The sequence below is a fragment of the Cherax quadricarinatus genome, chromosome 41 (genome assembly GCF_038502225.1).
Source record: "Cherax quadricarinatus isolate ZL_2023a chromosome 41, ASM3850222v1, whole genome shotgun sequence".
In the NCBI taxonomy this organism is placed as follows: domain Eukaryota; kingdom Metazoa; phylum Arthropoda; class Malacostraca; order Decapoda; family Parastacidae; genus Cherax; species Cherax quadricarinatus.
This window is the reverse complement of record NC_091332.1, coordinates 4,133,010-4,146,519: the sequence shown is the minus strand read 5'-3', so window position 1 is coordinate 4,146,519 and position 13,510 is coordinate 4,133,010. Positions and strand designations below refer to the sequence as shown.

Genomic DNA, 13,510 nt, shown 5'->3' with positions numbered 1-13,510 from the left:
TGCGTGCTCCAGGATTTTTTTTATGTGGTGCACACTGACCACACAGACCCATTCTCTCACATGTGGGCCTACTAGCTTTCTCCTGCCTGATTTGAAGCCGCTAGAATTTATGAGTATATATACGTCAAACACGGTACCTCGCAAACGTATATATACGGCCGCGACAGTCAAAGGGTTAACTACCTTCAGAATGTTTAAAATTTACTAGGCTATAATTCTGTAGCTTAACCCCTTCAGGGTCCAAAGCAAAAAAAAAAAAAAAAAAAAAAAAAAAAAAAAAAAAAAAAAAAAAAAAAAAAAAAAAATCTTACAGAATTAAAGAGCATATTTTTGTGACGGTAATAAGACAAAAAAAAAAATTCTGATCAGTACTTACCGAGATACAGTGCCAAGAACTTTGTCCAAAATGATGTGGCAGCAACATCGGCGAATTCCACATACGCGCATTACATTATTTAGCAGTTTTTATAGTTTTTCCTTTTCTTTTCCAATTCTTTTCTTTTCCTACTAACATTTGGGGCCTGAGAGACCAATACTGTATATAATGTATATATATATAAACTCACTATTGAACACAATAACTGCACTAAAGTTATTATGATATTGTTTACCACTGTTGTTTACAATAAACATGCACAAATCTTGTATAATACTAATGTTCTATCATATATTTACATATTTACAATCACTGGACATGGTTTTAGAACTGCTGGAGCTTGTGGAACTCCTTGAAACAAGGCACCATGCACAGAGGTACCTTACATTCCTCACACATAAACCGAGTGTCTTTGCGTCTTTGTTGCCGTCATTTTGTTTGTGCACAGACGATTCATCTCTTCTGAGTTGAAGGAAGCTGTATTATGAAATGATCACCTTCCCTCCTCAAACACTTGGGTATATCCTGAGTAATTCGAGGACCTTGTTGTATAGCAGGTGTTCTTACCTGGTACTTCATTATGAGTTGTCTGACAACAGACAAACAAAACTCACCATACGGTGGTCTATTGCCAGTCTTTATTTGGTACATATTATATGCATTGAGTATTGAAATGTCCATGAGATGGAAGAAAAGTTTCATGCACCACTTGTAACTCTTACGAACACAGTCAACAAAACCAATCTGCATGTCACATTTGTCAACCAATCAATCAATCAGTCACTGGTTTTCGAATGCGTTCATTAGTCACTCGATCAACTTTGCCACTGTCTTGCATTTCATTACGGTGAATGGCTGTCAACAATGTGACATCTCGTTTGTCATGCCACCGTAATGCCATGATGTCATTGGCAGTAAACACCTGCACGTCATCACCACGAGCACCTGCATTGAGCCTGGGCATATGTTTACAATTAGAACGCACTGTGCCACACACATCTGTCTTGTTCACTCGCATGAAATCACTGAGTAATGGGCTTGTGTACCAGTTATCAGTACATAATGTATGCCCCTTACCAAGATAAGGTGCCATCATGTTTCTCACTACATCACCTGAGATACCCAATAACATCTTGGTATCTTTCAATGTTTTACTTCCCGTGTATACAACAATATCCAACACCAGGCCACTGTCACAGTCACAGAGTACAAACAGTTTTATACCAAAGCATTTCCTCTTGCTCGGTATATACTGCTTGAATGACAGTCTACCTTTGAACAAAATCAAAGACTCGTCAATTACAAGATTCTTGAATGGATAAAAGTATATGCTGAACTTTTGTTTGAGATACATGAAAACATTTCTAATCTTGTATAACCTGTCACTTCTGTCAGGCCTGGTTTTGTCAGAGAAGTGCAACATACGTAAGAGTAAGATAAACCTGTTCACTGGGATGATTTCACTGAAGACCGGGGTAGAAATTAGCCAATCTGTGGACCAGTATGCTTTTATATTATGCTTATAGACATGAGGCATAAGCAGTATTGTTGCAAAAAGCAAATACATTTCTGCAACAGTCGTATTTGCCATGGTGTACTCAAAATACTTATTACTTTCCCTGACAATAGTTTCCATCAATGGCTGGTCAAAGAATAATTCAAAGAATTCCAGTTCATTGGCTGTGGTTCCAAGGGGACAAGTAGGTAGAATTCCACTTTGAGAGTCATCAAAGTGGTGAGGCTTGGGAACAAAATTGGGATTTTGCTGCCAATCCCAGATACGGTTTGCTGGTGGATACTGGACATCATAGGCTGGTTGTGCGGGTGGTTGTGGTGGGCTGGTGGCTGACGCTCTGCTTTGACCTTGAACTGACGAGTCAGCAGCGTGGGTCCCAGCCTTTGCTGGTGAGTCACGCATGGCGGTGCCACTACCATCACCACTACCACCATCCACTGATGCCTGTGGTCTATCCATGCCAAGTATAGCCACATCATCCTCACTATCACTATCTAAAACTGGTGTAGGGCCACGGGATGTACTCTGGGATGTACTCCGTCCCCTGGGCACAGCATAGGGTACACTACCCGAGCGCATGCGGCGGCGAACATACCGATGCTTCACTGGTGAATATGATTCCTCACTATCACTACTCAAATGATCGTCAAGCGCAATAAAATCACAATCCACGTCACTATCATCATCATTACTGAAGTCAGAGGCCTGGCCACGCGAAAATATTAGTTTTCTCTTGGGTTGAGGCACAACCGACCGTGGGTCACGAGTGCCCACACCAGAGGTAGAAGGTTGAGGATCGTCAGGGTTTTCTGCACTATTATCGATATCCTGGTCATTCCTTTCGGTCACTAACTGATCAAAGCCATAGAATTCGTCTTCATTTCCACTTCCATCAGTGTCAGAACTATCAGATAGGAAGAGGAGAGTCCCAATTTTCCGGGGAGTGAGAGCTGACTTGCGACGAGGCATGGTGAACAAGGGTAACTGAGCCGGCGTTCCCACAATGCTATGCGGACGCCTAGATTTTTTGTTTATGGCGCACACCCACCACGTAGACCCGTTCTCTCACATGTAGGCCTATGAGCGCTTTCGCACTAAATTTGATGGCGCTAGAATTTTGGCGTAGATCTACGGTTTGGACACTCAACGTGAAGCCGTAGATCTACGGGACGGACCCTGAAAGGGTTAAAGCCATAGTAATGTATATCAAATACAATATATAAGGTTATTTTACACATTAACTTGACAAGAAGCCATACTAGGAACAACTGACCGTATATAATATTCTTTAATTTTACTTTCAATCCCAATACACATTTCCCTATCAGATCCTGAGCTGAAGTAATTTTAAAATCTCAATATCAATGTCTTAAGACAGGGATTTAATACTGAAACTGTACAATGGAATATATATTTACATTTTATTAGAAGTTACCTAAAGTTGAAAGCCAAACTTACATCATTCTTGGTAAATACCATGTATGCTGTGAAAATGGTATCCAAAATTCATCAATGGGGAGGTCACTCCATGGCTCCAGAGGTGATTAAGGAGTGAGGTAATGGACTCTTCCGGAATGTGTACAGTCGACTTGCCATGCAGAGACCTCCCAGTCACGTCCATTGCTATAAAATTTGTGCTACCAACTTCACCCTTTCATACTTAATTTTATCATTCTCATGGTCTCAAAATAAATTTTCATGTTGGCACACAACTCATTTGCACCATTTGTAAGGAATGCACAAAAAAAAAAAAAACTATTAACTAAGTCACATCTGAAATAAAGCAATACATTTAAGGGACTCCTTTTGGTTTGGGGGAAAAAAAAAATCACTAATTTGGTTAGGAGTAACAATGTGTTTAGTTTTAATCATAATAGTTATCATAAAATTATTTAGTATTAACTATTATTAGCGTTTTCCATTATTATAGTTAATAGCTCTCATAGGTGCTTTAAAATTTGCTGCTGCTTGTTGCTGAATCTGATATGCCATTGGATGTATCTTGAAACCATATAGCCGGGGTACAAACTGGTTAGCAGGCCTCTTTGGTCTATACTCTGGATGGACCATAAAAAGCATGTGTGGAAATCCTGTACCAAAATATGCTCCATCGATATGATGATGCCTTGAAGATTTTGGTGTGTATACATCACAGCATTTTGGACAGTAGAGCTTCACCATAGCCTCACCAGGAACATCACTCAATCCAATAGGCAGCATGGGCTGAAAAGAAATTATGTATAAAATGAAAACAGCTGCCAACAAGACAAATATCAGAACCGACCTATGATTTACATGTATATGTCCAGACAATTAACTCCAAATAGCAGAGAAACAGCTTGAGATCAACTATCATTCAAGTCCAATAAAATGAAACTCATCATTTAGTGTCATTGACATACTTAAATGAGCAGTGATAATATGTTTACACTATCATATATTAAGTCAGCAATAGAACTAGGAATAAAAAAATAAATACACACAGTAGAACGTCCATATCAATGGATGCGGTTTCTGTTATCCACGGTGTACCGTGGCTTAAAAATAACCCTTAATTTTGCTTAATAATTGCACAAAAGTTGTGATGGTGGCAGTTCTTCAAAGCCTAAGAGAAGGTGTGAAGTGCTTCCCATCAGTGAAAAAGTGCTAATTCTTGACTTATTATGCATAATTTATCAGTTAAACTTTTAGCATAGGTATGAATGTAAATAAAAAAAGGACTTATATATAAGGTTTGCTACTATCCAAAGTAGGCCTTGGAATGTATCCCCCACGGATAAGGGGGGACTACTGTACCTTAAAGTATTTGTAGTCTTAATGTAGGGTGAGAGATGAGTAGAATTTACTGTAGGAAGTCATAGATGGATTAATGAAAATATCTATAATAATGTAATAGACATCTAAAGTGCCCCAGAGCAATTATTATGCTTATTGCCACTGACATACCCTGTTCACAGTTTAACCATTTCTAACTTGGCATTTAAATAGGCAGAGAGTGAACAGGTGGTGGGTGGTCAGACAAACACGTATTAATACCTGTCCACTTGCAGTTCACATGCATTCATTTCATATTATGCATGCATTTGCGAAACTTTTTTTTCCCCACAATGCAAACAGCCTACATCATGTACAAGTTGTCTTCATGTTGGTACAGTAGAGTAAATAACTCTCACATAACACACCATTTTTAGGGAGACAGAGTGAAGGCATACAAAATCCATCATAAGTGGGCTAACAAAATTGTCTATAATAATGCAACATACAACATTTATAGCGTCCCTGAACGATTATTATTATTAGAGCCTCTCCTCACTTAACAACGGAGTTCCGTTCCTAAGATCAGGTCGATAAAAATTAATTGTTAAGCAAGGAGCATACTATAATGGTAGTGGGTTTATGTCAACCATTTCTGATATTTATAACATTTTTAAATGTTTATACAGTAGCATAAACATAACGGAGGAAATCAGCTCTAATATACATTATTTAGGGATGCATACTGGTCAGAGAGTCCATCGTACGTCAAAGTCATTGGTAAATGAGTATGTTGCTAAGTGATGAGTGGCTGTACTCAATGTAACATGTGACTCTCATATTGCTAAGAATTCAACTATAAAAACCTAATTAAACATACCTGATTCTCACAATAAACTCTTGGACAATGACCAAAGTCACCAGCCTGATACTTCTCAATCATTTGCGCAATACCTCTGTTTGTAAGGATGTAACGTGCGTGTATGAGACCATACAGCATCTCAGCTGCCTGCTCTATAAGGTCACTCTGGTGGGGAATCTCTTCCTCTTCATCTGGCAGAAATAATTATGATTATAATAACTATGACAACCACAATAATGAAAGTTGCTTAAAACTGTCAACAATAAGCACAAATTCTAGTTATTTTCCCAATATATTAATAGCTATCATTTGTATAAAATAAAACAATAATACCTGGTTCAAGGTCAAGAATCATATCGAGGGCTTGGCGATAATGAGGAACCTGCTCATTCAGGCCTGTTAGGTTAAACTTATCTTGAATGTAGTCCTCATCCACCTAAAACAGAACATGAGTAATTAACTGAAATTCCTGTATCATGAAAGTTTAACCCCTTGACTGTCACAACCCCCAATCCTGAGGTGTCTCTTGGTGTCGCAAAATTTAAAAAAAAAAAAAAAAAAAAAAAAAAAAATAAAAAAAAAAAAAAAAAAAAAAAAAAAGATTCTTATGAAATGATAGAGAATCTTTTCCCGATTGTAATGACACCAAAAGAACGAAATTTGATGGAAAACTGACAGAATTACGCTCTCGCAAAGTTAGCGAGAGCGTAATTTACAAATCGGCGATTTCGCCCACTTTGAGCCCTATTTTCAGCTAATTCCATTGTTCCAGTTGACCAAACTCACAGCTATTTCTTTAGAACCCCATTTTTTCTATCGATTGAGTACAAGAAACTGCCCACTTACCAATTTCAACTACCAAATAACGTGGTCAGAAATTTGCAATTTGGCCAATTTCACGAAAATTAAAAAATATGACAATTTCAAAACAAGGTCCAGAATGAACAATGCAGACATTCCTGGCTCTAAAATAACATTTTCTTTGTTCATCAGCCATGTCTCCAGGCCCCTCTGATATTACTCTTGCTTTCTATTTTGAATTTTTATTCAAACAAAAAATAGAAGATTTACTGTTATGCAGACTACTGCAATACTGTAATAATTGTACAAATAATGTCAACCCATTCATGACTGCATATTAGAATGGCTAGTTGGACATTTACTGGACAATGACATCAATTGTTTACTTTTGAACACCGGCAAAAATCAAACATTTCCCCTACTTTGAGCTCCATTTCCAGGTTCTTTTCATAGTAAAACCAATCAAAATCATCTCTATTTCTATAATACGTTTTCCATTCTATCAAATGAGACCAAGAAAACAAGAATACAACCATAAATACTATATGAAAATAGATCACAAAGTCGGCATTTTAATTAAAAAAAAAAATAGATCGGAGTTTTGTTTTCTCATTAAGCATTGCGTGCTCCAGGATTTTTTTCATATGGTGCACACTGACCACACAGACCCATTCTCTCATATGTGGGCCTACCAACTTTCTCCTGCTTGATTTGAAGCCGCTAGAATTTATGAGTATACAGTATATACGTCAAACACGGTGGCTCATAAGACGTATATATATGACCAAAACAGTCAAAGGGTTAATAGAATATAACCAATTCTCACTTTTTTAAAAATCTATTAAAAAAAAAAAACTAAATATGAAATACACGTTAATGGTCCCTTCACTTTATAAACTGCAGTCTCATTAAGTAAATAAACTATACATGTGTTAAGCAAAAAAAGAAAAACTGTAATGAGAACCCATTTACCTCACAGAAGAATTCATTTCCTCTAAGGCCACAGAACCACGCAATCCACGATACCTCTTCTGAACTGCTCATCTTGCTGCAAGGAATAAAAATTTTCACTCATTAACACACTATAAGTTTTGTATTTTAAATTTAACTATAACATAAAATTAACAAGCTATTATTCTTTGTTATTAAATGAGTAAGACCTGCCTAGCATGGACCAGTCAACTTACTGTAGTGCTCCCCCATTCATATGTTCTTACAACTGAGAGGGAATGGGTTTGAGAAAGAACTGCTAGCATGGGCTGATAGGCCTACTGCAGTGTTCCTCAATTTTTGTTATGGCACAGATAGATGCAGTTATGTGGAACTTGCATCAATGAAGCTTCCAGTAACACTACTTACCTGTTCTTATGTCTAGAAAAATTTCAATACAATCTCTTTAAAACACAGTACTAAAATATATATAGGTCTGCCACAAAAACAGACAGACATGTACAAAAACAGAGAAATAGGACATCAGTATCAAAAAGAATGAATACACTACATAATACCAAAAAGAATGAATACATTACATAATGGGCTAACAGGGAGGAGCAGGTGGTCAGTAACTAGGATTGTGAAGAATAGAGGGCGAGAGAATTTTGCCATAATCAAAATGGAGAATACACAAATAACCCGCACATAAAAGAGAGAAGCTTACGACGACGTTTCGGTCCGACTTGGACCGTTGCCAAAGTCACACTAACCAAGTCGGACCGAAACGTCGTCGTAAGCTTCTCTTTTATGTGCGGGTTATTTGTGTATCGTTCCAGTCACGGTATTGTGCCTTTTTTGTTATTTACAAAATGGAGAATTCTCTAACCAATGGACTTTGCCTGTTTCTGAATCAATTCACCCAGGATCTGCCTAGTATGGGCCAACAGGCCTGCTGCAGTGTTCCTCCTTTCTTATGTTCTTAAGAATATTTTGTCCCATATTTCCAAAGTCTGTTAAAATAGCAACTTGAGGCGTTTTTATGAATGTATAGTGGAACCTTGGTATGCAACCTTTATTCATTCCCGAAGGGAGTTCAAGTGCCACTCCGTTTGAGTATCGAACAAGTTCTTCCCAACCAATTTTGTTTGGTTGGCTGGTATCACTAATCGTCGTAGGCTCCATGGTGACTAGTTTATACAAATAACACCAAAAAATGCAAAGAAACACAAAATAGTTTACAGTGAAGTTCTGACAGGTCACATTTGTTTGGTCGAGTGCTGAGCTTTGTTCGAGTAGGGAACTGGTCATTTAATGAGGCTCCACTGTATTGGCTATTACTAGGAATTTTTATTGACCTAAGAAAAGCTTTTGACACAGTAGAGCACGGCATCCTACTCCACAAACTTGACCATTATGATATAAGAGGCCATGCGCTTGCATATTTCAAATCTTACCTTACTAATAGGTATCAGTATGTCACCATTAAAGACACATCAACAACACAGCCACTTGATACTGGAGTTCCACAGGGAAGTGTCCTTGGTCCCCTGCTCTTCCTCATATACATCAATGATCTCCCAAACGTATCTCAACACCTGAACCCCATTCTCTTTGCTGACGACACGACTTATGTCATCTCTCACCCTAATCTTGCCACCCTCAACACCATTGGTAACCCTTTCAGGGTCCGTCCTGTAGATCTACGGCTTTACGGTGAGTGTCCAAACCGTAGATCTACACCATGAGCTCAGTTCACTCTGATAAACTGTGAGCGGTACATTTGGGCCTAGATATGAGAGAATACATCTATGTGGTATGTGTGCACCACATAAAACAGATCCTGCAGCACACTGTGTATGAGAGAAAAAAACTGAAATCACGATTTTTCGATTAAAACAGCGACTTTGCAGTGTTTTTTCGTATGTTTTTTATAGTTGTATTTGCGATTTCTTGGTCTCATTTGCTAGAATGGAAGACATATTACAGAAATAGAGATGATTTTGATTGGTTTTAGCACTGGAAATGGCTTGAAACTGAGCTCAAAGTAGCGGAAATGTTAAATTTTTGACGATATTCAAGAGTAAACAAACGACCTCACACGTCTAATACACACCAGCTGGTGGGTCTAATATACATTCACAAATATGGTGATGATATTTATACAATTATTACAGTATTGCATAACAGTAAATCTTCTATTTTTTGGTGCGAATAAAAATTCATTATGTGAATAAAAAATCAAAATGGAATTTATTTGTAAAGCCTCAAAATGTAACTAATGAACAGAGGAAATGTTAGTTTAGTTCCAGGAATACCTACATTGTTTATTCTGGAGCCTATTTTGAAATTGGAATATTTTGAACTTTGTGTTAAATTGGCCAAATTAACAATTTCCGATCACTTTATTTTGTAGTTGAAACAGTTGACTTGGCGATTTCTTGTGCTCAATCGATAGAATAGAAGTAATACTAGTGAAATAGCTAAGAATTTGGTTCACTGAAATAATGTAATTGGCCTAAAATGGGAGTCAAAGTCGGCAAAATCGCCGATTCGTAAATATAGATGACACATCAAAATTCGCGAGAGCATAATTTTGTCAATTTTCCACCAAATTTCGTACTTTTTGTTTTATTACCTTCACAAAAAGATTCTCTACGATTTCATAAGAAAAAAATAACAATTTTTTTTTTTTGAAAATTCTTGGACACTGGTGCGTGACTTCAGATTTTGGCCTTGGACCCTGAAAGGGTTAATGAGCTGATCAAAATATCGACTTGGATGACAGCCAATAAACTTACGCTTAACACTGACAAAACCTACTACATTATGTTTGGAAGCAGAGCAGGAGATGCGCAAATTAACATTAACCCTTTGACTGTTTCAGGCCCCTCTCTGAAACTGTCATTCTATGTCGCTCAATTTTTGAAAAAAAAAATTATTTTTTCTTATGAAATGATAGAGAATCTTTTCCTGATGGTAATGACACCAAAAGTTCGAAATTTGGTTGAAAACTCATGGAATTATGCTCCTGCGAAGTTAGCGGTCTGGGCGACATATGCGTATCGGCGATTTCGCCGACTTTGAGCCCTATTTTCAGCCAATTCCATTGTTCCAGTTGACCAAACTCATAGCTATTTCTTTTGAACTCCATTTTATCTATCAGCTGAGTACAAGAAACCTCCCATTTACTAATTTGGACTACCCAATATGGTGGTCAGAAATTGGCAATTTGGCCAATTTCATGCAAACTAAAAAAGATGCCAATTTCAAAATAGGGTCCAGAATAAACAAGGTAGACATTCGTGGCACTAAAATAACATATGCTCTGTTCATTAGTCACATCTCTAGGCCCCTCTTATATTATTGCTTTCTATTTTGATTTTTTATTCTTACAAAAAAATACGAAATTTACTGTTATGCAGACTACTGCATTATTGTAAAAATGGTATAAATAATATCAGTGCACTAGTGAAAGAATATTAGACTCCTCAGTTGACGTGTATTGGACGTGTGGTGCGATTTATTTACTCCTGAACATTGGTAAAAATCGAACATTTCCACTACTTTCAGCTCAGTTTCAAGGTCATTTTCATCGTCAAAGTAATGAAAATCATCTCTATTTCTGTAATATGTTTTCCATTTTATCACCTAAGACCATGAAAACGCGAATACAACGATAAATACTATACGAAAATACACCTCAAAGTCGGCGTTTTATTCCAAAAAAAAAGATCAGAGTTTTTTTTTTCTCATTACGCAATGTGTGCTGCAGGATTTTTTTTATGTGGTGCACACTGACCACACAGACCCATTCTCTCACATGTGGGCCTACCAGCTTTCTCCCGCTTGATTTGAAGCCGCTAGAATTATTGAGTATATATACGTCAGAAACATTGGCTCATAAGACGTATTTATACGTCGAAAACAGTCAAAGGGTTAAGATCGACAACACTCTAATTGCCAGGCATAATGAGGGCAAATTCCTAGGCCTATACCTCGACAACAACCTGAACTTCAGCACCCATATCCAACACATAACCAAAAAAGTATCCAAAAACGGTTGGGATCCTCTCCAAGATACGATACTACGTGCCGCAAACTGCCCTTCTCACACTATACCATTCACTTATATATCCATACCTCACCTATGCTATCTGTGCTTGGGGTTCAACTGCAGCAACACACCTAAAGCCAATAATAACCCAACAAAAAGCCGCAGTAAGAATAATCACTAAATCCCATCCCTGGCAACACCCCCCCCCCACTCTTCATAGATCTAAACTTACTCCCTGTTCAGTACATCCACACTTACTACTGTGCAATCTACATCTACAGGACCTTAAATTCCAATATTAACCTTGACCTAAAACGCTTTCTTGATAGTTGTGACAGAACCCACAGGCACAACACCAGACACAAACATCTCTGACATTCCCCGTGTCCGACTAAACCTTTACAAAAATTCAATGTATGTCAAAGGCTCTAAAATCTGGAACACCCTACCTGAAAATTCTAAAACTGCAGACACATTCATCACCTTCAAAACTACCATCAGAAAACATCTTATCTCCCTGATACACCCTGTCAACTAATTACACGAATACCACCTGGTGGTTAACACTTACATTCACTCACCCATTTGACCATAAACAGAAATATCAATCTCAATCTCAAAATAATGAATCTTAACTAGTCATAAGTTGGCCTGTGATACTCCAATACTGAAACTATATACAGTGGACCCCCCGCATACCGTTGGCATCACATAACGTTTAATCCGCATACCGCTCGCTTTTATCGCAAAAATTTTGCCTCGCATACCGCTCAAAAACCCGCTCACCACTGTTCGTCCGAGACGCGTCCAATGTGCGCCCTTAGCCAGCCTCACATGTGCCGCCGGTGGCATTGTTTACCAGCCAGCCTCCACGGTAACATCCAAGCATACAATCGGAACATTTCGTATAATTACAGTGTTTTTGGTGATTTTATCTGCAAAATAAGTGACCATGGGCCCCAAGAAAGCTTCTAGTGCCAACCCTACAGCAATAAGGGTGAGAATTATGTACTATAGAGATGAAGAAAGAGATCATTGATAAGTATGAAAGTGGAGTGCGTGTCGCCGACCTGGCCAGGTTGTACAAGAAACCCAAATCAACCATCGTTACTATTGTGGGCAACAGAAAGGCAATCAAGGAAGCTGTTCTTGCCAAAGGTTTAACTGTGTTTTCGAAACAAGAGATCGCAAGTGATGGAAGATGTTGAGAGACTCTTATTGGTGTGGATAAATGAAAAACAGCTAGCAGGAGATAGCGTCTCTCAAGCGATCATAAGCGAAAAGGCTAGGAGGTTGCATGAGGATTTAATTAAAAAAATGCCTGCAACTAGTGATGATGTGAGTGAATTTAAGGCCAGCAAAGGTTGGTTTGAGAGATTTAAGAAGCGTAGTGGCATACATAGTGTGATAAGGCATGGTGAGGCTGCCAGTTCGGACCACAAAGCAGCTGAAAAATATGTGCAGGAATTCAAGGAGTACATAGACAGTGAAGGACTGAAACCTGAACAAGTGTTTAATTGTGATGAAACAGGCCTGTTTTGGAAGAAAATGCCAAGCAGGACCTACATTACTCAGGAGGAAAAGGCACTCCCAGAACATAAGCCTATGAAAGACAGGCTTACTTTGTTGATGTGTTCCAATGCTACTGGTGATTGCAAAGTGAAGCCTTTATTAGTGTATCACTCTGAAACTCCCAGACCGTTCAGTCAAAAGAATGTCCTCAAGGAGAATTTGTGTGTGCTGTGGAGGGCAAACAGTAAGGCATTGGTCACTAGGGACTTTTTCTATGACTGGTTACACCATGCATTTGCCCCCAATGTGAAAGATTACCTAACTGAAAAGAAATTAGAACTTAAGTGCCTCCTGGTGTTAGACAATGTCCCTGGTCATCCTACAGACGTGGCAGAGCGACTTTATGGGGACATGAAATTCATTAAGGTGAAGTTTTTGCCTCCTAATACCACTCCTCTCCTGCAGCCCATGGACCAGCAGGTTATTGCAAACTTCAAAAAACTGTACACAAAAGCTCTGTTTGAAAGGTGCTTTGTAGTGACCTCAGAAACTCAACTGACTCTAAGAGAGTTTTGGAGAGAGCACTTTAATATCCTCAATTGTGTAAACCTTATAGGTAAGGCTTGGGAGGGAGTGACTAAGAAGACCTTGAACTCTGCTTGGAAGAAACTGTGGCCAGAATGTGTAGACAAAAGGGATTTT

At 38.3% G+C, this 13,510-nt stretch overlaps 1 protein-coding gene across 3 annotated transcripts in view; it reads right to left on the bottom strand.

The window, feature by feature from the left end:
* Positions 1 to 3,296: 3,296 nt before the first annotated feature.
* Positions 3,297 to 13,510, bottom strand: part of CkIIbeta (casein kinase II subunit beta) — a 16,404-nt gene continuing 6,190 nt past the window's right edge. For all 3 annotated transcript variants that reach the window (XM_053786793.2, XM_053786792.1, XM_053786791.1), the window contains exons 2-5: positions 7,282 to 7,357; positions 5,842 to 5,944; positions 5,527 to 5,699; positions 3,297 to 4,115 (exon numbers count right to left, since the gene is read on the bottom strand). In XM_053786793.2, coding sequence (XP_053642768.1) covers positions 3,801 to 4,115; positions 5,527 to 5,699; positions 5,842 to 5,944; positions 7,282 to 7,353 — 663 coding nt within the window. In that variant the 5' untranslated portion in view covers positions 7,354 to 7,357 and the 3' untranslated portion in view covers positions 3,297 to 3,800. The remainder of the gene's footprint in view (positions 4,116 to 5,526; positions 5,700 to 5,841; positions 5,945 to 7,281; positions 7,358 to 13,510) is intronic.